At 41.3% G+C, this 23,671-nt stretch overlaps 1 protein-coding gene across 1 annotated transcript; it reads right to left on the bottom strand.

Annotated features, from left to right (window-relative positions):
- Nucleotides 1–1,867: 1,867 nt before the first annotated feature.
- On the bottom strand, nt 1,868–19,604 carry LOC119721401 (prostaglandin reductase 1-like). The gene is made up of 9 exons (XM_038191475.1): nt 19,424–19,604; nt 18,348–18,393; nt 17,594–17,650; nt 6,842–7,006; nt 5,957–6,074; nt 5,352–5,507; nt 4,558–4,663; nt 4,016–4,134; nt 1,868–2,362 (listed from the first exon to the last, which is right to left on the bottom strand). Exons 1-9 carry the CDS (start codon nt 19,527–19,529, stop codon nt 2,252–2,254), a joined length of 984 nt encoding a protein of 327 aa, XP_038047403.1. The 5' UTR covers nt 19,530–19,604; the 3' UTR covers nt 1,868–2,251.
- Between the last annotated feature and the right edge of the window lie 4,067 nt (nt 19,605–23,671).

The raw sequence follows: 23,671 nt of genomic DNA, 5'->3' as shown, positions 1-23,671 counted from the left end.
TGTTTATTTCGTTAAAAAGGTATTTTCAATTTTATTAACCCCTTAAGCACGGGTTATAATGGGGACATTCCTCCACACATAGAACAAGTGGCCCGCATGACTGCACAGCCTTTGTGTGGTAGCGGGACTGCACAAAAGCAGCAGCTGTGGAACTACTCACTAGCCGTGTGCCACGGCATACCACAGCTGGCAACTGCATTCCAATGAGGATTAGCGGCCGCGGCCATGACCGCTTCCTGAGCTCATGGGGTTAATAGGAATAACAGTGTGAGTATCCGGTCTTCACTGCGTGATAATGACCAGCTTTGGGGGTGACTGCTGTTAATGGACCGAGACGAAAGTAAAGCGCGCGTGCATACAACCTTTGAACCACTAGCCTTTGTTCAAGACGGGCTTATCGCGGCGTGCAATAACCGTACAGTGCCCCATATCATTTGTAATCTGCACAAAACATGCAAGGGCCTCGAACGAAGGCTGTAGCCAAGCTGAATAGCTTTACGCACTTGTATAATTCCATATCACTGAGTCAATGAGCTTATCAAGGTTGAAGGTTGTTATGAATCAAAACTGTATGTTGAACGCGATTTAAAATATAATTAATTGCCATTAATGAAATCGCAAAATGTAAACAGAAAAATTGCAGTCTCACGTGTCAGTGTCACTTCTACATTTTGTATTGCGTTTCGTTCTTTGAAATATGAAGCGTTATCTAACTGGTTTCAAATGTTAAATATACATGAAATTAACGGTAATATGATTCGCCCTTCATCTTCTTGTTTTTCACTTTCTTTGTCCTTGCCCCCCTCCTTTTTTGTAAACAAATAACTTTTAGCTAAAATGATTTATTTCTATGTAATAACAGTTGTATCTAAAGTTATATAGCTTCACTAGATATCGGTTTTAAAAAATAACCAGCATTTGATACTTTTATGAACTAAAACTATTAGCCTATGAGTCTTATACAGACATCTTGATATTGCATATTCGATGGTATTTTGAGCCTTCGAAGTGTATTCTAACACTAATTAATTAATAGTTTCTAATTTGAACAGAACTTCAGAAGAGCAGTCTTAAGCAGATAATTGCACGATAAAACTAAAGGGTATAATATATTTCAGATCTTAACCTGAAGTGGTTCTTCCACATTATAAAGTCTAAAACAAACTAAAAACAAGGTAATTAAAACCAAAAAGCAATTGGGATCCGATTGTGTTTATCTAACCGTTTAAAGGTAGGTTGCTTCACGCCAAAAGCTAAAGCGAAGCGAATTTCATGACAACAATTAAAGGGGCACTAAGTCCAGAATTCCCCGAAAATAACATGTTTTGGATTATTTACTTATCCTATTTCAAACATGTGGTTGAAAGGAAACCAACCTAATATATTACCGTTCCCGAGAAAAGACGGAAAAACCTGTTGTTTACATGGGACACGACGGACTACGGATATGTTTTTCCTGTCGTTTTCAGTCAAAGTACGATACAATTTTTGTGTGTCACATAAAAACATACATCACCAATGCACAAACTTGGTTTCTTACACATCCGCAAAACACTTTACGGATGAAATCACAACTAACATGCACGGCCCGATTGTTTGGGGTCGCAAAAGTGGACCCCGAAATTCGTTCCCGTACGAATAACACAAGAATGGCACAAAACGCCCCGTTTTTCGAGGATAGTCGTGTGGATATTTATATGCTACTTAATGTTCTTACCGATTAACATCATTTCTTCCCAAGTCTGTTTTGTAGCCCAATTGGGCGAATTGCAGGACGTAGTGCCCCTTTAAAGTTTCATTCTGACGGTCGTCATTACGCCAACGAATAGACCTTATTCAAGAGGAAGCCATTCTCAATCGTGTTCCAAGCCTCACTTTGAATTATTTTTTGTTTTAAATGTGGCTTAAAACATTAGGTGCGTGTTTTAAATTATTCGTCAGAGCAGACGTTGCAATGAACTTATATATCATTTTTTGCTCTCGTTACTTCTCGCAAGATTTTACCTCGCTTTCAATTTAATATGGTCGACTCATGAATAAAGTTTATTCGCTTCGCACTGACGTTCGCGTGAAGTATGTACCAGCCTTAAAGACCACTGAATTGAGCTTCTACATCTGTTCCCAAACTGAAGTCAAACTGAAGATAGGCAAAAATCATTAAAACAAATCACTTCAAAACCATCGTTTATATTCTATCTCTTTCCATCAGCTACAGTGCAGCTAGGTTTATCAACGACGCAGCCACGAGTGTTTAGACCTCCACGACGGCCTTGCCAGTGTTTGTTCCCGAGAACAGCTCCACGAAAGCATCGAACATCTTGTCGTATCCCTTGGTGACGTGCTCTTTGTATTTCAACTTTCCCTGGGAGGATCATAAAAGAGAGGAGTTTACAAAAAACAATGATAAAACATTGAGAGTCAAGACCAGGGTTGGCGATTTTTTTTGATTAAAAAAAAAAAAAAAAAAAAAAAATCGGATTTATTTAATTTAAATCAGATTTTTTTGATTTCAATCAGATTGTTTTTGATTTTTTTTAACTTTCAAAATATTGATATGTCTAAACATGTGTCTAAATCTCCCCGTGCACCTCACACCCAACACTAAGGAGTTTACATGTTCCTATAATACCCATCATCCACAAAACTCAATAAATTGATAAATGCTTTTGAAAAAAAACTGTATTGAATCAGTGATTTAAAAAATCACTTAATTCTTCTACATGTAGTCTACATAATTGGTTCAATGGTACATTATTACTGAAGACACTTTAAAGGTGCATTGCTTGATTGATGCAGCTGAGATACGTTGTGTTTGGATATGAATAAAAACTTGATTTATGGCACCTGTACATGGTATACAAAAAAATACGACAGAAACTTTTCAACTCAGATCTTGACTTAAACAAAACAACAATTTTGTGTAATTATGCAAAACCTAAATTGAGTCGATGGTGATGAAGTAGGGGTGTTTGAATGTGTTAACAACATCTTACACTTTGCAATTAAGTGGAATCAGTTGATTTAATGATTAAAATGACCCTCAATCAATTGATTTTTGCCAAAAAATTAGATTTGTACAAAAAAGTGATTTAAATCAGTGATTTTTATAAAAAAATCATTTGATTTAAATCGCGATTTTAATCAGTGATTTAAATCAACGTAAATCAGCCAACCCTGGTCAAGACCATTCTGTTTAGATTAATTTTGGATAACACCTTGTTGCATTTTCTGAGCACTGTGCTGAGCCTCAAAAGGCTAACTTGGATTAAAGATTTTACTGGTAATGAACACCTTGTAATATTATTTTGTCTGGCTTGCTGTAATTTAGAAGAAATTCAAGAAATGTAGGTGATTACCAACGATTAGTCAATTGACTGATTTTTTTGAATAAAGAGTGCCATCGACGATATCGTGTTTCGTGATCAAAAAGGTTGTGCTTGTTTTGTTTTTAAACTATTTTCTCGGAAATCGTAATAGTTTTTATAGCCACTGAGCTTAAACTAAAACAAGGTTTGAACATTTTCCTTTGAATTTTGAGTGGTGTTATTGTTGAAAACGAACAAAATACATGAGAAGCATGTCTTGCATCCTTTTTACGATGGCATGATTCGATCACACTGTCTGTCAACGTACACGCTGTTATTGCATGGACTGAACTGAGGCTTAATTGTATACTTTCTGCGAACTTGTTAGGGCTGGGAGATAGCGCATAGTCACAAGCGGCAAATTGAAGTCAGAAGCAAGTTCGTGCGAGTGACTTGGTCGACTGGTGGTCGATTCGTGACGTAACTTACGCCTGTGCGCTCACACCAACATGCCAACGTATCCTGGCTCCCTGCTTTGATGCTTGTGGCAACCAAAGATGCGAAACGACCTCACTTTTCAGGCTTTATTCTTTTGCGGGTCAAAGTGACCCGGAAAATGAGTCACAGAAGTGTCATTGTTACCCTGAGAAGTGTCAGGCCAAATAGAACCCAGATTCAGAGACCTTTTCATTTTTTAACGAAATACTGACCTCTTTAATCCACTGGATGTTTCGTTGGACCCATTCTGGGTAGCGGTCACGGTAGGAAAAAATGATGAAACCTCTCATGGTGATCTCCTTGAAGATTAGAGTACCGTGCACTGCGGGCACTACAAGAAATGAAAAATAACGACTGGCTGGCTTCTTAATTGATTTTGCAAGTTTAGGGGTACTTTAGGGGTACTGCTCCAACACACGGCAAAGAGCCACGCATAGGTGTGGGATAGAAACTGGAAACAATACGCAAGAAAGAAAATTAAATGTCGTAGTATAAGCGGGATTTATCTGTGCATTGCAGTCGATAGTAGGTAAATGTGGCTGCAATATTCCATCCATCACAAGACGTACAGACCAATCCGAACACGGCGGCCCCCTCTTGATGGCGAACACTGTATGTGTCATGCACTGTTCAGATAACCCACCAAGGGCAGTTGCTGGCTCAATGCATTCGCCATTGAAGGGGGCCTGCGTGGGTGTAGTGATGGCATTTTGGATTATAGTCTATGGAATCTTAAGAGTGTATCCACACTCACACAAGAGTGGCTTGGTGTCGTTGTACGACGATATAGAACCACAGCAAGCTATACGTCCGAGTCGTGCCATGTTGTCCAGTACGGTGCTGGAAAACTGTCCGCCGACCTGTACAAAAATGCAATATGAAAGTACATGGAGATGAGCAGCATCCTCCAGACGCCTGAGGGCGCACTAGCTATAGGGTTCATTGAGGAATACTTATAAGAAACTCTATGTGCTGAACCATAACGGTGCAGACCTGTGAATGGGTAAAGAATTGCGTACGCGAGCCAAATCACAATTTGTGCACCCTCAAACTCTTTGCTATTGGAGCATTTTGTGGGCCATGAAATTGAAGGTTTGTAAAAGAAAAATGTGCGTGGGAGCCGTGCACAGGAGTGTGAGCTCGTATTTCTGTAAACATTTTCAGGAATTTGCGTCCTAAAATTGCTATATTTTGCAATGGAGCACAGGCGTCATTTTGCAAAATGGCGATGGGCCACAGGACTACTTTTCGTGGTGATCTTCTCCAAAACGTTATCAGATAACGGAACAAAAATCTAACAGAAAATGAAAGATTATGAAATAAGCTTGCATGTGATGGGTGTGTCAAACACATTGGGGAGTTGTGAGTATTTGAAGATTTTTTGGAAGTTTGCGTAATTATCACTGAAGTCTATGGTAGTCAATTTGCAGGTCGGTACTCTTAAAGCTAGCTGTTTATTAATAGCTCCTTGATTGAACTAGCAGACATTTTGATATGTATTCTTCCCAATGCAGTGGCAACAACTTAGCGCTTTAACAGCAAACTCACATTATCATAGTAGATGTCAATGCCGTTGGGGGCGACAGATTTCAGAGTGGCATCCAGATCCTTGATTTTCTTGTAGTTGAAGGCTTCGTCGAATCCCAGCTGCTTCAGCCAGGCCACCTTCTCATCCGAGCCGGCGAAGCCGATGACTTTACATCCCTAACGTAATAACGAATATCTTAAAGGTATATAGGATCATCTGCTTGTTGTGCCTTTTTTTCATTTGAAGCAACACAATTCGTCAAAATCAAAAGTAGGGCGCATAACAACTATTGGAGTTTAAGAAAATAGAGGAAACGTACTGCTCAATTTTTGGGGAATCGTAACTGGATACCGGTTGCTAACGTACATCAAAAAAATATGCCCCTGGGCACACTTTTTAAAATCACGTTCAACAGTTGTTTTCTTTCGATCGAAGCCATTTCTGGTGGAATAATATCACAGGGTATTTGGTACCACCCCTATCTACACTTCGAGCAGGCTTTTGCTTATTAAATAGGTAGACCCGTTTTGGGGGTTATTGCAAATGATCCTACCTTTAAACTTGTTAAATGAGTCAATAACTGCAATGCATTTTTCTTCCAAACTCCACACGTACGTAGACCTACCTTGATTTTGGCTATTTGTCCCACCACGTTACCGACCGCCCCAGCTGCACCGCTGACTACGACCACCTCACCAGCCTTGGGTGAGCAGACATCAACCAAACCGTAATTGGCTGTCATACTGCAGAATAATGAAGAAGAAGTAAAACAACAACGCACCAACAAGGAACTTCAAATCTCTATATACAGCAAATTCCATGAGGTTACTAGCCACAGGAGATAATTTGCTAAGCAGAAAATGGTTACCAGTCAAAATGCCACGCCATCTCTATGGCTGGGGACTAGTTCTCAACCAATTGTGTTGCTCAGCACATAATTTGGCTTAGAAATATTTTCTGCCTGTCAGCTACAAATAGTTTGGGCCCAGGACCCAATTTATGGTTACGCTTAAACCGTTAGCACAGAATCCTTACTAATACGGTGGCCCTGGAACGACACTTTAATGTTAACCTTTTCAATAGGAATGCTGAACCTTCGCAATATGAACGCTTAACCTTCGCAATGTGGACGTTACTCCTTAAATGTGAAGATCCATCTTGTTAATGTTAATGTTCGATCTTGTCAATGTGGAACATGAAGGGCCACCGTATACTAAAGCACGTACACATGCCTCATGTTATGGGAAAGAATTCTGGCGTGTGCGCAGTATTTGTTTGTTAACCCAGTAAGCAAAAAATGATGATATCATGGTCAAGAATGGGCCGTTCCGGATTTGGTCATAAGCCACGCCCACTTTCACTTTTTTTTGTGACTGAGTTTTGACTCAGCTACCCTGCATCATCTGACCGAAAGTCGAGATCTAATTGGTCACTTTATAATGTTTTATTGACGGGCAAGAGCCAAGAAGTGGCTATTTCGTGGTCAGCAGAACCAGTTGCGTCTCCTTACCCGGGCATGCCTAGAGTTCCCAAGGCCAGAGATAGCGGCACTCCCTCTGGATATGGCGGTATCTTGGTCAGATTCTTCCCGTCAGACACGGAGTGGCTGACCCAGCCAGCCTCGATCAGCACGTTGGTACCGACCGGGAACTCGGCGTTCTTGCTCTCGATCACCCTGCATCAAAACACCAACAGAATATGACTCCAGTTTATTTTCCAAGTAACATCATACCAAAAGGTTGAATGGGTTTGTCTGAAATTAGATGGTTTCTGTATTAAGATGGGGAGCGTATTAGCTGTAAGCACAGCAACAGGGCACGCTTACCTCAGAGGCAAAAGTTGCTTAAATCAGTGACATTACAATAAAAATCCCCTTGCGAGCGCAACCGTTAGCTCATCCACGCCATAAAATAGTGCTGAAAGTTAGCAAAATTTTCTGCTTTAGTGCGACGTAACGTCCCGAAAGTGTCATCACTTTAAACGCCACCACGCCGACGGCCCCTGTACCTGAAGATTCCTGAGCTGTTGGGAACATATCAGCTGGGAAGGAAAGATATCGTTCCAGTATTGGTTGAATGCACACTCCTAATTAGGAGATGAATAAGGGGACCAAGAACACCCAGTCTTCAGAACAAAAGAGCGTAATAATTTATTAACAGCTCAACTGTTCGTCGTCCTCAGTTGCCTTATCTTCAAACTAAGCACCAATACAAAATATATAAATAACGAATACAAAATACAGAATACAACTACATTATGTTGGTTGTCCAACCGACTAAAAGACTAAAATTTTGAAGGTGTATGTTTTTTTCTTCATTTTTTTCATTTAAATATTATTCAAAACGACATGACGTCCTTTTAATTTTTACCTATTACACGTCCCTTTCTATTCACATTAACATATGAACTAGCCTTGGTCAATGCTCTCGTCGTTATTCGTCCCGTACGCGGTCAATCGTCGGCATATATCCTCACGCGCTATGCACATGCATGTAAAAATACAGCGCGAACAGCGACCTCACGCGGCCACTATTTTTTATGCAAATCAGTTGGGGACGATGTCGAGCCTTGGTTCAATCGTCGGCCAAAGCTTATGTTTTTCTTTACTTTGCGCTAGATTTCCAGCGCACGACCTCGTATGCGAATACAGATAATGTAGGCAGGGCTAATATGTGGAGTGTCCAATCACACCTTGGTAAATCCGGACGTCATCAAATTATTTGCAGCTATTCCGCCTTTTGCGGACGTGACAGGAACCACAGTTTTTGTGCATTGGTGCCGTGTGCAGAGACACACAATGTGTTCGTGTATGGATTATGTACGGTGCCACGTTTCACTATGCAAGTTTCCACGCAACGATCGACCAATAAGAAAACGACATTTAAGGTCAGCTAAGGTTATTAACATAATGAGCACCACCCCCAAAAATTCACATGGACGATTGAACCAAGGCTCGACATCGTCTCCAACTGATTTGCATAAAAATAGTGGCCGCATGAGGTCGCTGTTCGCGCTGTATTTTTACATGCATGTGCTAGCGCATGAGGATATATGCCGACGATTGACCACGTACGGGACGAATAACGACGAGAGCATTGACCAAGGCTACATATGAACCCCATCAGCTCAGTAGTTATTTAGATATAGACCACTGAAAATTGCTCTTTTATGATGACGTCACATGACGTTATGATGACGTCATCATGACGTCCGTTCAATGGCCTAACACATCCCTTTCTATGTAGGCCTTTTTGCAAACTTTGAACTCAATCGGCCCAGTAGTTATTTGAATACAGGCCATTGAAAATTGAGTTTCGATGACGTCAAATGACACGTGATGACGTCATTATGACGTCACTTCAATTTTCCCCTACAACACATGCATGTCAATGTACACACACACTTTTTGAACCCAATCGACCCAGTAGTTATTTAGATATAGGCCTTTGGAAAGTGCATCTTTAAGATGATGTCACATGATACATGATGACGTAATCATTAGGGGCCTACGTCAATCGACGCGGACCTTTTTTTGCTATGGTCGTTGTTTGTGTTTAGTTTGATCAAGATCTGAACATGAAACCGCCGAAAGTGCCGCCTAGAATATACGTGTACAAAGTCTATGTGATTTGGGCTAAAACAAGAAGAAAGAAAAAAAGAAGAAAAATCGGAAGAAAACATACAGATTTTCAACATTTCAATAAATTGCCCCCAAATGTGATTTAATAAGCAGACATTGGTTCCCTATTCTTCAGTTCTCAGCCAGACGTTGGCAGTACGACACCGACGAGGCAGACACAGCGTCAACTGCACTTGCACTTTACACCCAAGTTAAGGGGCCAAGTTCAACGATACCAGACAGCATATTAATCAGATGTCACACACACACACAGACCCACCCACCTTGCAAGTATCATACGAAATTTGTGGGTAATACATAGACACCTCCTGAACTCAGGCAGTCAAAGTCAATAGTGAGGCATCCGTTCGGCGAGGTGTCAAGGAGAGGGCAGCACTCAGACAGTGCTATAATAAGGGTGTACTCCAGTATAAAATTTCCCTCAGACAGCAGTGTTAAATCCCCACACTTCAAAAATCTGTTTAAAATACTCGGAAATCTCACGGGTATTCAGGCTGCACAAAAACAATGAATGATGATTTGGGGAGTCAGGTTGGCGTAGCAGTACTTTCCTCGCCTTCCACCGCTGTGACCCGGGTTCGAATCCCGCCTGGGTCAATATGTGGATTGGGCTTTCAGTCCCTACCTGATTCCGTGGGTTTTCCTCAGAATACTCTTTTGGGCTTTTCCTCCCACCTCTAAAACTGTAATTTCTTCACACATTGTCTTCTCTTTACTGGGCCCATGGGAGATCAGTGGATTCCACTGAATGGGCTACCCAGTTTTAATAAGAAGTAAATAAATAAATAGATGATCAACATGTCATCTTTCATTTTCTTCTAAATTTTCGGTAGGTTGACCGTTGACTTTTTGGAGAAAAGGTAGGGATCATTTTGATCGAATTCTTGCAAGACGGCCGGAGCTTATTGTGCGCTCGCACTTTTTTTTGTACTAATCTATTTTTGAAACGGGACCCTTGTTTTTGGTTCGTTTGAACACCCTATGTTACAACTGATAATATAACAACCAACGGATAACGTATCACCAATCGATAATGTAAACAACAATTGACCGATAATGTATCACTTAACCGATAATGTAATACAAATTGACCGACAGTGTAGAATGTACTACACGATCGATCAATTGTTACATTATCGGTCCTAAACGATTATGTATCAAAATTGACTGATAGTTTAGTAGAATGTATCACATCAGTCAAATTGTTGTTACATTATCGGTTAGTGATACAGTATCGGTCATTTGCTGTTACATTAACGGTCGGTGATACATTATCCGTTGGTTATTATCAGTTGTAACACCTCTTTAAAGAGTCCGTTGTGCATGCTTCCAGTGATGTGTAGCACCTCTACCGCACCGATCAGTTTTTGTCTTACGGAGCAAATAACCTTGGTATACTCGTCTTTGTTCTCTAATACCGTTTGAATTTGACCTCAGTGGTTTTCAGCCTTGTAGCGGTCGGCTTCATTTCATTAACCTAAAAGGGCCGGGTTATTTTGACCATCTCACAGCTGGGGAGGGATTCCACCCCTAAGATCTCGGCCATTGATTGACGAAAAAGTATGAAACTCGGTACATGAATAGCACATCTCAACATAAATTTACCCAAGAAATGTCAAGACTATAGGTGAAAGGGTTTTGGAATTATGACTAATTAATTATTCATATGCTCAAATGGTTCTGCTTTGCGTACAATATATATAGTCAGGTAGCTTATTGGACCGACTGGTCCAAAGCACCAAATTTGGCATGCACATTCTATGAGCCTAAGAAAGATATTCTAGAAGGGGTGACACCTAAAAATAGTTTGGGAAGGGTACCTAATTTGCATAATTTCAAAATGGCTGCCACGCGCTATATCTCAGCATATATTTCTGTATGTTTGTATATATTGTAAGCAAAACACAATTTAAAATCTGTTCTTTGGAGGTTCTCTTTACTCATCCTGCACTTAAACAACATTTTCTTGACGTGTGACATCACTTGATAATCATTACAAGTCAAAAACCCAAAATGGCCACCACAATAAAACATGAAGTATAGTGGTTCGAAATATGGCCGAAATTATACAACTCTTCATTTTTTGTTCATAAACATACTGGGAAGTAGTGGTGATCTGTTAGACGTTCCCCCATGTGGAAATGATCACTGCAATGATGATCATTCGAGATTTTGGCAGCTTCCACCACACTTGCAAAGTGCTGTGCAAGAAAGTCCAGCTTTAAGGCATCTGCAGGATCTTCTTGAGCAACGAGGCTCGGTTTGGCATCCGCATTTAAACAGCTCTCTGCAGACACTGGCAGCCTCTGGAAGAAGTGACCATACCGGCTTCCATACAGATGCAACCTTTGCCCAGCCATATCCTTCAGGCGGTGGAGCACGCTGTTCAGACTTCAGGCTTGTTGTCCAGATGCTTGCCTGATACAGGGCCCGGTTGGAATGCTGCAGAAGTGCTGCCTATATATCAGTGGGAAAGGGAGAAATGTATTGAACTGGTTTTATTTTTAAAGAGAAGAGCAATGCTAAAATCATCACTATTCAATATCAATAATTAGACTTAAACAAACCTGTGTTGGAGGGATCTTTTCCATGGTGCGATTTGCCTTTGAGAATAGTTCCTCTCTTAGTTCGTTCACTGTATGAAGCGGACTTGTTTTATCATACAAAACGCAAGTGAACCTTTCAAGGAGCTGAAATGCAGGACTGGTAATCGTCAGAGCCTCAAACGGATGCTGCGACATTGAGTTGAATGCTTCAGTGACACCAGGAAACGAATTCCATGCCTCCCATGCTGACTTCTTTCCTCTTCCAAGAAACTGGGAAGTAGTATCAGACCCAGTGAATGCATGGAATGGTGGGAGAGCCCTGCATTTTGGTTCCTTGAGCTTGTTGCAGACTGCATTGATGCTAAAGTACTGGATATGTTTCCCCATGCCAAATTCAACCCATATGTCGGTTCCAGGGTGAGAAGTGAGGAGGTCAAAGAACACTCCAACAAGGATGATAATGACATCTGTGTCTACAGTACGGACAAGCACTGTTTTGGATCCATTTATCAAGGCATCTTGGATGTGGATACAGATTCTTGAGTCTGCCTCTTCATGGTCGCAAGGTGGCATTGGTTTGCTGGAATTTCTTGAAACTACAGACTGACCTGCAATGAAAAAATGTTTACTTTATTGAACTCATCCACATTTGTTAAAAATTTTCAATATGGAGATATTTCCAATGTAAAAGATATTTAAGATAACTGTTACAAAGAATTCTTCTAATTAGACCTACCTGAGGTAATGTGGACTTCTTTTCCAGCAGAATACTCACAGGTAGAGACCTTCTCTGTTAGTAGTTGAAATAGCTCTTGTTTGTTTGTTGGATCCTGTAGAAAGTTTGCAAAGTTTGTTGGAAGCTTAGTGCTCCCTCCAACCTTTTTCCTTAGACCTTTTCCTCTCTTCTCCCTCGTGGATTGCTTCAGACTATCTGTCTTGTATGTATCCCATACTACATCTACTCGGTCGCTGTTTCTCAACTGTTGCTGGATCCATGGGAGAAATACATTGTCACCGTATTCATTGAATGTACTGGCTTGATTAGCAGGCAGTGCGTGAACGATAGCAGCACCATCACAAACCTTGGCATGGTAGTACGATGGGGGTTCTGGCTGATCTGTGGTCAGCATTTCTGTCAGATCAGATTTCTTCGTGGGCAGGCGGAGCTCTCCAAATACTGAGAGTGAGGGTGGCCATGGATGATTTTCATGGGCGAAGAATTCTTCTAAGTCTCCCTGACGGTACTGACTTGCGATGTACAGTTGACTGAAGAGATTGCAATCAGTTCTGAGACTTGATAGCTGATGTTTAGTACTGGTGGTTGCCTTCGATTTTGGTCGCTTCCAAAGTGCCAAAGTATTTCGTTTGATGGGTTTATGAATACTGGTGCTTCGGTCAAAGATCACATCCTTGACATACTTCTGATACTGGGAAACTCCAATGGCTTCGATTGTACGGACTGTGGTTACCACATCTTCATCAGCACAATTTCGAGTGTCCAAAGCTAGTAGTTCTGAGCAGTCGTCCTTAAAAGGGTTCCCCATTTCTGAGATTGCTTCAGTGAGGCTGTTGACTTGTCTTCTGAAGACCTCTTGAGTATTCATTCCCTGTTCATGCTGCTTGTACATGTTGATGTCTTCTCCTTCCATGAACTCGTCCTCGAACTCTCTCAAGAGTCGCGCCTGCTGTGGTCCAGCAACCATCCATCTTCTGAAGGCAGCTGGGTTTTCGGTAAGTCCTACCACTCCACCAGATCCCTTTACCTGTTCGTTGTTTTGCTCATGACCCTGGTCAAGGGGCATGCAAGAGAACTTGTGCCGAGTCTTTTGCAGAACCCACATTTGTTTGACCTCTTCTTTCACTCTTTTCGGTAGGGCTTTCATATCTCGTATGTGGATGGGGATCCAGCGAGCATAGTTGGTGTGATCCATGGCAAAAAACCAAGGCACCAGAGCCTCCAAAGCCTCCACAAAGAGATCAAAATCCCGGATTCGATGAGCACGGATGAAAATCAGCACAAGTGTTTCATATTTCATGATGATATCCCAATACTGGAACGTGGGACTTGACTTGATCCTTTCCCGTTTCCAGGTTTCAAAAGACGTCTCACTGTCAGACTTCTCTTTCAGTTGCCAAGCGTCTCTCTGCAGATTTTCCAGTGTTAGCAGCGTAACTTGATGACTGTGCCTCGTTCTAGTGAGGTGAGCAGCTTTGAGGAAGGAGTCAGCTGTACCTGAGGAGGCCACACCAGCTTCGGATAAGGCAGCGGTCCAACCAGATCCTTCCAGGAAGTCTCCAATCGTGTTCCATAGAGCCATTTCGATGTGAAGACCACCGAACATCACTACGAAGTGCGCTTCTCCTAAGGTCTCGGGCCAATGCCACTGAACAAACTTGGCAAGGGCAAACAGTGGTTGGTCCAGTGCAGTAAGTGGTGTCTGGCAGGGGTTGAGGAATTGGATAATTTGCCTTTGGATCTCCATTCCATGTTTGATCATGGCAATGGTTGAAGCCTTTTCATAGAAGAGGGGCAAGAGAGCATTCAGTGCAGGAGGATCTGAAGGAGGCGGCTGTGTTGACGCATGAAAAGCAGACCAGGCAATGAAGTCTTCTTTCTCTAGCTTGTCCTTCTTTAAAAGTGGGCTAGTTTTCTCCATCCAGCAGGCTTCTGCAGCGATTGCATCTTCGAGTTTACCTTCAATGGCACTCAGGGATGTTTCGGGCACTTCAAGTTTAGAAGTCTGACAAGCCACGGCGGGAACAGTTGTATAATCTTCCGGGAGATAACACTTATTTGACGAAGGGCAGACTACAACGGGATCTCTGCAGGTTCCAGAGTTGGATACCGTGGGAAACTGGAAGATACTGATTCCAGTGCCATGGAAAGAGCCCTTGGCTGTAGTAGAGGACGGATTGTGATCTATGTTATCCAAAGCCCCCGCTGTGAACAGACCTTTTCTCAGATTTGTGGGACAGACAAGTTCGTCGTCTTCAAAGCGCTTGCATGCAGCATTTTCTAGGCATTTTTCTAGTTCAATAACACGGTCATAGCTAACACTGATGCCCAGTCTATGCAGGATGTTCATTATCTTTTTGCATCTCGTGAGTGTATGAATACATAGACCGAGGTAGAGAGGAAGGGGTGGTTCCCGTTCTTTTGAATGCCTGCTGGTTTTCGCCACAGAACCTTTGTTTTTTACATTGAAGAAGATCATCTGGGCTATGGACAGACAGACCTGGGACTCGGTAACATCTTGGTGTTTAACGTTAGGCCCATTCAGTAGCATGGCAACTAGCGTCTTGAGGCTTGCCGGTATAGAATTTTCCTGGCAGTTATGCTTGAAACTCCCGGTGAAGTTGAAGGATTCCCAATCAAATATATCTTGCCTGATCCTTTTAACGAGTTTAACCATTGAAAGAGCTTCTGATGTGTAATCTCGTAACTGCATGGCCTCACTGAGTAGTTTCCTCATCCCCTCATTGAAAACAAGAAGTGTATTTTTTCCGACAGACTGCTCTTGACACTCCTCTATGAAGTGCTCCAGTAATCGGCGCTTAAGTCTGGTTCTATTGATAGTTTTGTCAACTCCAAGGTCCCGCAGCCGACTTTCATATAAGTGGTGCAACTCGGTGAGTTTGAAGATGAAAGTGTCATTTTCAACACTGCTCTCAATGTAGGAAACAAGTTCTGCAAATACTCTTGCTTCACGTCTCTGTTCAAAGCTTGTATCTGGGCAAGAGGTTGCTCTTTGTTCACTTCTGTATCGACTCTTGTATGCAGAAAGGCAGTCAAAATGGTATTTTGCCTCAATTGCTACGAGGTCCCCTCCAGAAATTCTGGCGAGAAGTGCTGTATCTTTGAGTTCTGTGGCCATCATTCTCAGCTGATTGTCTAGTATCATGGTCGAACAGTTGTGTAATTTTCCAGATGTCTGAGAACAGAAAATGCATGATTCTTTATCTGGGGTGCCAATGGCTTTGCGTTTGGACCTTTTGTTCACCGGTTCTTGTTGGGAGTCACATTTAGTACGTTTTTTTGATTCGAGACGTCTGAGAAGTAGTGTGCGTGTAAACTTAAGACGGCAGGCTTTGTGCCACTGGGCACGATTTTCCAGAAGTTTCTCGGCTGTAACTCCTTTCAAATCAATGTCTACTGGTAAGGCTTCAAGTTCCTGGAACTCAAGTGCAATGTCAATAAACGCTTGATAAACCTCTAAACCATTTTTCTGCAGGCTATCTGCTGGGCATTTCATGTCATTACCTACTTCACCACAGATGACGCAAGATTTATCCATATTTAAGCCTGAGAAAATGAGAAATAAGAGAAAGTTTGTGGATTGAGTTGGAAAACAGACAATATATCTGTTTACTAATATGGTTGACAATGGGCATACATTTCTGTACAGGCCTATACTGTGTTTGCACCCCGTTGTCAATTTTCTCTACATCTAAGTATTGGTTCTAGTGAACGGACAAAAATTGCATGCTAGTCAATATGATTATCACTACTGAACCTCTAAAATTAATCGCAAGTTTATTGTCCATAATGTTTGTACCGGTATTTCAGATTTCCAAAAGATGTCACGTACACATTAATATTATACTTCACGATTGGCAACTCCATTCGTGAATTTAAACCATATACACAAAGTTAAAGTTCGGGTTTGCCTCTCACAGTCCCCTATATACATATTTTATCTCTATTTTGGCGCCCCTCCCCTCCATGCCTTTCCCCAGATTTCTGTAAATGCGGGATTATCCAGTTTTATAAAGTGAATGATGTACAGATCCTTTACCTACCACTCTTTGCAATATCGATGGTTCTTGAAACAGGTGTATACCTCATTCAGGACGACGGCCGAGTGAAATAATAAGTGTAACATCAATCTCTTGAGGGCGTGGTGGAATAATTGTTTGATCAATATTAGATATTGCCATTTACCGATGTATAAACACTAGCTCCCTAGGGAAAGTTGGAAAAGATCAACCGGATGGAAATGGAACCCACGAGCTATTGCTTTCTAGTACAGACGACTTACCACACGACCACCGAGCAAAATAATTGTTTTAAAATAGATTTGCGATAAAACAATACAATTTCTTGGTCAAAACTAGCTGGAGTTTTCAAATTAAGAATTTGTCTACGTATCGAACACCAGACATTTTTTTTAAGTAGTGCTATTATTACACAAAAGACGTTTAAAAATAATAAATACTTCTTCTTTTCTAAAAAATAAGTCATAAAGGTAGTGTTTAATACAGTTATAACCTTTAAAATAGTTGGTAACAAGAAGAATAAACTCCCCAATCAAATGAAATGTGTCAGGAAGGGAGAAAAAATGGGTCAATAGACGCACCCTTCAATCTGTATGTGCAACAAAAATGCTACACAATATTAGCAGCATTTTATATGTATAAAAATGTTAATGAATGACTCTCAAATCAATGTGATATATATGATTTAAAGATAATTCATCAAACTATATGTTGTTATTACCTACTTTGACTTTAAAATAAGAAATAAATACTTTAAACTACATTGAATATTAATAAAGGGCTGATTAAAACACTAAATTCAAAGCAAAAGCTTAACAATTGCCGCCATTTTGGATTTATGCAAATAAGGTACCCTTCCCAGATAATTTTCAGGTGTCACCCCTTCTAAATATCTTTCCTAGGGCCTAAACAATGTATCTGCCAAGTTTGGTGCTTTGGACCAGTCGGTCACGATCTTGTCGAAAAATGGACCTAAGCCACCTGACTAATATGGGAAATTCGGTTTTCACAGCGTGTAGCGCCGGAAAATTGTTTGCTGCGCGACAACCCGTGGTCCGAATTTTATGTTTTTAGTATCACAAGATGCGCAAGACTCGAGGCTTAAAAGTCATGACAGCTCGGGTCGCGAAAAAAAAATTGTTTCTAGGGTATCAAGGAAAAAAGTTGAGAGAGGGCGGATTCCTTACCCCGGCCCTTTTAGGATAAAGAAGGAGCTTGAATGAATTAATGATTTTTGTGTCCTCAAAATAATGACGATTTGAGATAAAAATGAAATGGCTCTCGCATGACTTCAACTCACCTCGCAATCTGCTCACCGATCATTGTAACCCCTTCAGACAATCTAGCTGAGAAAACCCTAACCAAAAAAATGAAAACAAAATGGACGAGAAAATATACATAATTGTGACACATTATTGTCTTCAAGCAAACTTGAAACATCGATGGTCGATCCATTGCAACATTAGTGTAGTATTATACCGCATAATACTAGGGTCCAGAATACGACTGCGAGTAATGCGTCTTTGTCCCACATGACTCGGCCAACCGGCTGGCGACATATTAACATAGACGCAATGCATTCTGCAATCGGCTGAATGAGAACAATGCAAAACATGACTCTGCAACTTTTGAATTGAAATCGAAGTCTTAAAATGTTGTTTTCTCGGAATGTAACAGCATTCACTGAGCTGAAGCATTCAGGTTATTTGTTAAGCATCCTTCTTGCTGGTTTCAAAAGAACATAATGCACAAATTACGAATGATGTACTTTACCTTTAACTAGAAACTTTTATTTGGTAAAAGAGGTAATGAACAAAATGAAGTTGTCGTAACTGCACCAGTTCGTGAAATTTTTGAAGCCTATTATAGCTTTTTGGGCCGTTTGGCCCAACAGTTGAGCTGAACCGTCCACAGTAGGCTACATAGGGCCTACAATATTGGTATATATGCAGCAAAGATTGGTTTGATCCGTCGTAACCTCTATTCCACCTAGAGTTTATGAAAAACAGAAACAGAAACGAGACTACAACAAATTAATGAGGACACAAACTCACCTCATATACGGATCCACACTGAGGTAGACCGCTTCCAACAGAACCGCTGTAGGTAAAAGCGACCGTTACATGTCATAGTGCACTCAAACAAAAAAGAAATAATATTTTAATTCAAAACTACTGGGCATATCTTGCTCAAATTACGACTGATCAGTACAGAAATTCCTTAGCAATCAAGCCATACTCTTTGTTGGCCCAAAGCATTGATGATGTGTACAAAATTGTTCAATTTATGACAAATGGTACCCGAAAAAAGTGGCACTTCTGTATAAAGAGTGTGTCTGGATTGCTAAGGAATTTTTGTACTGATTAAATGAGCGACAGCGAGAGGTGCCCAGTAGTTTTTGAGTTAGAAAACAAAAAACTATTGGAAGGGAGGACTTTCTTTTTTGGTTGAGTGTATGACAGTAACATTACCGCTAACTAGGTTTAGAAAATATTATCGACTGTTTTTGTAAGGATCTAAATTTCGTTTATGACCGTAATTTGAACATGTATACTCTCTTAGTTCAAAACCATGTGAACATTCACTCCCACCGACTGAAACTGCAGAGAACAGACGTATTAGAATGATATATATTTAATCAAGTAGACCGAGTTTCTACTGGATTGATTATTTTTTAGAGTGTTTCATTCCAATGTAAAGTCTGTCACGAGCCAATAAATTGTATGTTGCATCAGGCCTGCGTTTTATCTCCGGTTTCCTTGGCACATGGAACAACTGAGAATCCCCCCTGGATGGGATGCCAGTCCATCGCAGGTCAATACATTTTCTAATTTCATATTGAATATGTATTTTTGGGTGTAAACAAAATGCGCGACTCGCGAGTCACGAGTCGATAGCGTCAAGTCCGAGTCATGATGGTCGGTCTGAGTCCGAGTCCGAGTCTTTTGCTGGTGCAACTCGAGTCGAGTCTGAGTCACTGAAACTGCGACTCGCGACGGACTCCAGTTCCACAACGCTGCCCTGGGGGCAGTTCTCGTTCCACAACACTGGCGCCACGAAAAGCTGTTCTAGTACAACGCACACTTTCTGCAATGGCGGCTTTTGCGTGAACCCAGACATGTGAACTTACAGCCATCCTTGATTGGCGGAAGATCGAATTCCACGATCTTCATGTCGCTCCTCTTGGGCATTCCCTGGAAATGCTTCTCCAGAACCCACTTCTTTCCCTTCGTCATCTTGCTCGATTCAGACACGCTTCGGATCTACTCAAAGAACAAACCGGTTGCTGATATGTGTCTAGTCCGAACGGCGCGGAGTTGGTTGTGGCGATTGGCATCAAAAAGCGCACATTTATGCATGTACAACCCTCAAACCACTAGCTTTAGTTCCAGACGTGCTGATCAGCACCGTGCAGTTACCTCATGACCAGATTCTAGTGCAACGGCTCGTTTGTTTGTAATCCGCACAAAGCGTGCAGTGTCTCGAACGAAGGCTATTTTCAAGCCCAGCGGAATTGAAAACCCACCTGTATCTCCATTATCACACAGTCAATGGCTCTATTGACAATGTTACCGAGGTCAATGTCTATGAATCAAACAGGAAATGATTGGCAGGCTCGAAATCGCGAACTGTAAACAGAAAAATGCAGTGTCATGTGTCGAAAGTGGATTCAATTTGTTCTGTGAAATATCAACCATCGAAACAATGTTTTATAATAATTTTTTTTATTGCAGGGAGAAACTGCATAGTCAAATAAAAGCCGTTCAAATAAAAGGATTGGCAGAGTTGAAAATCGCAACACGTAAACAGAAAAATTGCAGTGTCATGGATCAAGATTCAATTCCATATTTCTTGTTCTTAGAAATAATTATAAGACTTCACAAACCTTATACTATCAATAAGGGATTAAATGTGTGCTCCGGAGGTTTTTATCACTCGTTTAATACCGCTTAGAGTCTGGGTGCTGATAATTACCCGAGCCGGAGGCGAGGGTAATTATCAGCACCCAGACTCTAAGCGGTATTAAACAGAGTGATAAATACCGACCGAGCACATATTTATTCCCATTCATAAATACCTTTTCCGTAAAAAAAATTCAAATAATTCGTTCAAAAAATTTTGTTCAACAAGTTCACTTCATGCTTTTTGAAACATCCCTCTAGCAAAATAATGGAGTTTTCAGCTGGCGAGTAAGATGTAAACAACCCTTTTATGGAGATTGACGCGCGCGTAACATGTTCTGCGCGATGTTACGCAGAACGCACCTGGGGCGTTGCGTTTTGAATTTAGAACTATAAAATTCTGACTCGCTTGTAGTGTTGCGCATGCCTACGTGAGGATTGTGAACGTTCAACCAATGAAACGGTAAGAGGCACTGGATTTTTAGGAGTCCACATTTTATTGTGACACTGGAAAAGTGTTTAAGACCAGCTAGCCATGTCTTTATCATCCGTTTAATACCGGCCACGTGACGGGCTCTCGACCAATAGGAATAGCTAAACTGTCTGAGGTATTTATGAATGGTGTTTTAATAGTTTATAGGAAGAAATAACATATTCACCGACCAATTTGTCTTTGTGTCTGTAATAAAATATCCGCTGCAAAATCAGTATCCTGTGGTACAGTTATTGGCCTCATTACTTTCCTTTATAAAGGATTAATAAATACCTTAGAAGGTTGATGGTTTCTGATTGGTTGAAAATCGATCACGTGGCCGGGCATTAACGGTGATAAAGACCGGCTTCAAAGAACAAGCGAAAAAAATGGCCCCTGAACCAGCATTGATCCAGCCCCATGGAAGGCAATGATTGGGCAAACTTACAACAGTCATACGGCAGCTTGTAACAATACAGCACTGCACATGCGCTCAACCACCTTCGCGTGAGACTGACGCGCGCATTCGCAACACAGTTGCTATGGGTGCGCGCGCGCGTAAGGAAGTTTTTTAAAACGACTGGACATCGTACATACAGCAGTGCAGTATACTGAGGATGTTTACGACGAAAGCGTAGATCTACGATTTATTTTCTTTAACCACTTCGCCCAACGACATATTTACCTTTCCTAAATCAAGCATCTTTGTAATTCTGGACACAAGGAGTGTGCAAACGAAATTTCAGCTTCCTCCATCAGGTAAAAAAATGAAAACATTATTGTAATTTGTTTCGTTACGGCAGCAAAAGTCCAAACCCTGGACGTCGTACTCGTACGCAATGAAGACGTTGTCCAGCAATGTCCAGCACAGCCTGGGCCCGGCTAGTGGTGTATAACAACGCTTATCGAAGAGACAGGGTACCACGCATAAGTTAAAATATGGCCCATGAACATGAACACAAAAAAGTCTGGAAATATCGCCGAAAGAAAGTCACAAAATTGGAGCATTTTAACTGTTTATTTCGTTAAAAAGGTATTTATTAATGGGAATAACTGTTATTCCCTTAATAAGAGCTTAAAGGAACATTCCATCATTTGTAATTTGTGCATTTTGTTCGTTTGAAGCAAAAAACGTGCTCAAAATCTAAAGAAGGTTGCTAAACAACTAACCTGGTGAAGTTTCAGCTAAGCTTCAGCTGTATAATTCGAAAAAGAAATAACAATCTCGGATCTCAATTTCAAATCAAAAGTTACTGAATCGTGTTTTGAATTGGGCTTGACGTTAGCGTCCGAGACGCGTTCTCACTGAGCTGATATAGCAACGCGATGTTGCGCGCTGATCCGAAGAATTATAGCAACCGCGCGCGCGCGTGTGCGTCGTGTCAACGCTTGCGCGCGCTTTGCCGAATAAAAAAACCGAACTACTAACGGGAATTTCCAACGATACGTCTTTAGACGCATCGTTGGAAAGGCTTTCTTTCGTTGATTTACAAAATGACAGAATGCCAGAAAGAATAATTTCATAGGGAGTTTAGTCCCCTATATCTTTCAACCAAATTTGTTTCCCAAACAATTACGTCAGTTACATTTTGGATAACTGCAAATGTAGCTTTAAAGTCGAGGTTGACTTTGGTATTATTTGGACTTCAGTATAATCACGGATCCTGGTACGGTGGATCGATTGTGTAATATATCGATCCACTTAGCCACGCCCAATGATGCTTTGACCAATCACAGCCATGATTTATGTGCGACATGCGCGCACTTATTATGGCGCGCGTCTGGAACAAGCAGTAAGACCTCCGGTTCACAAGTGCTTGCGTCATACACGCGCGCGCACCACTGATTACTAGCGCCCATTGGCTACACACGCCACTTGGTACTACTTCCGGTGTAGCATGAATTGAGTTTTTATGAAATACGGGCTCATTGCGCATGCTCATGCATAGATTATTAGGAGACAGACCGGTCACGTGAGAGGGTTTAACCAATGAAAGGGAAAAAGAGTCCGATTTTCATACGAGTCGGATTTTCATATGACACCGGTTCCAATGCTTCTCCGTGTGCAGTGGGCGTGCTTTAATAGCGTCCGTATTTCTATACAACAATGAATATGGACAGTAACTAATAGAAGAGAACATTGATGCCTTTCACAGAAGGCTCTCACGTTCAATCCTTGTATTAAATGGACAAAGAAGGTCACAAAATAAAGAACTCTACAAGAAAACTAACGAGATCCCTTGGAGCGTAGACATTACCAGAAGACGTCCTAGGTGGACAGGCCATCTCCTGAGACTGCCCGAGGAAACACCTGCCAAGCAAGCGCTTCTAGAGGCGATCCGCAAGAACAAGCTGCCAAGAGGTGGGCATTGAGCCACGTGGCTGAAAAGAGTAAACAGGGACCTGACAAGCACGGGGGTCAGCATGACATCAAAGATCGACACACCTGGCACGTGGCATCCAACAAGGAGCAGTGGAGGATACTTACAGAGTGCGCAATGCCAAATCTACTTGACGCAAACGCCTATGGGCGTGGTTTAAGTTGAAATGACCTCACACTAACGAACGGGATAGGAGATATACACTTGTTGTTGCCAGGGGGCGGGGCCTAACAGGTTTGGTTCAGTTTTTCGAATATGTCTCATCTTCAAATGATCCAGGGAGAGTGCCCTTTAGAGTAAAGGAATTAATGTTCTGCTCAAATTGTAACAAGTAGAGAATGATGGACAGAATATGGTTATTCATTCTTTGACACGCAGAATTTTATTTTCTCGGTTAGTTTCTTTAAGGAAATCCAATTCTATTCTGTCCTTTTGAGACTTTGTGAAATTTTTCAGCATCTGATGGAAAATTGTGGGTATTCCTTTACTTTACGTCTGTTTTGTGATAGTCGCGTGAGTACGATTTACCGCTTTTGCAGAATCAATCAATTAAAAAAAGTAATTAAAAAATCAGCCAAAAGTAGAGGAGGAGTCTCTTTTGGTTTATTAATATTTTCAGTAGC

Source organism: Patiria miniata, unplaced genomic scaffold, assembly GCF_015706575.1.
Source record: "Patiria miniata isolate m_02_andy unplaced genomic scaffold, ASM1570657v1 HiC_scaffold_1, whole genome shotgun sequence".
Lineage (NCBI taxonomy): Eukaryota > Metazoa > Echinodermata > Asteroidea > Valvatida > Asterinidae > Patiria > Patiria miniata.
Note: the sequence above shows the minus strand (reverse complement) of the source record. Positions and strands in the feature narration are given on the sequence as shown.

What these genes read in the sequence shown, in the direction of transcription:
- LOC119721401 (XM_038191475.1), bottom strand. Translation starts at nt 19,529, where the DNA reads ATGACGAAGGGAAAGAAGTGGGTTCTGGAGAAGCATTTCCAGGGAATG. An exon ending in ATCGGTGAGCAGATTGCGAG is followed by an intron (nt 7,007 to 17,593) that starts GTGAGTTGAAGT and finishes GTTTTGATGCAG; the next exon opens with GGTGATCGAGAGCAAGAACG. An exon ending in ACATCCAGTGGATTAAAGAG is followed by an intron (nt 2,363 to 4,015) that starts GTCAGTATTTCG and finishes TGATCCTCCCAG; the next exon opens with GGAAAGTTGAAATACAAAGA.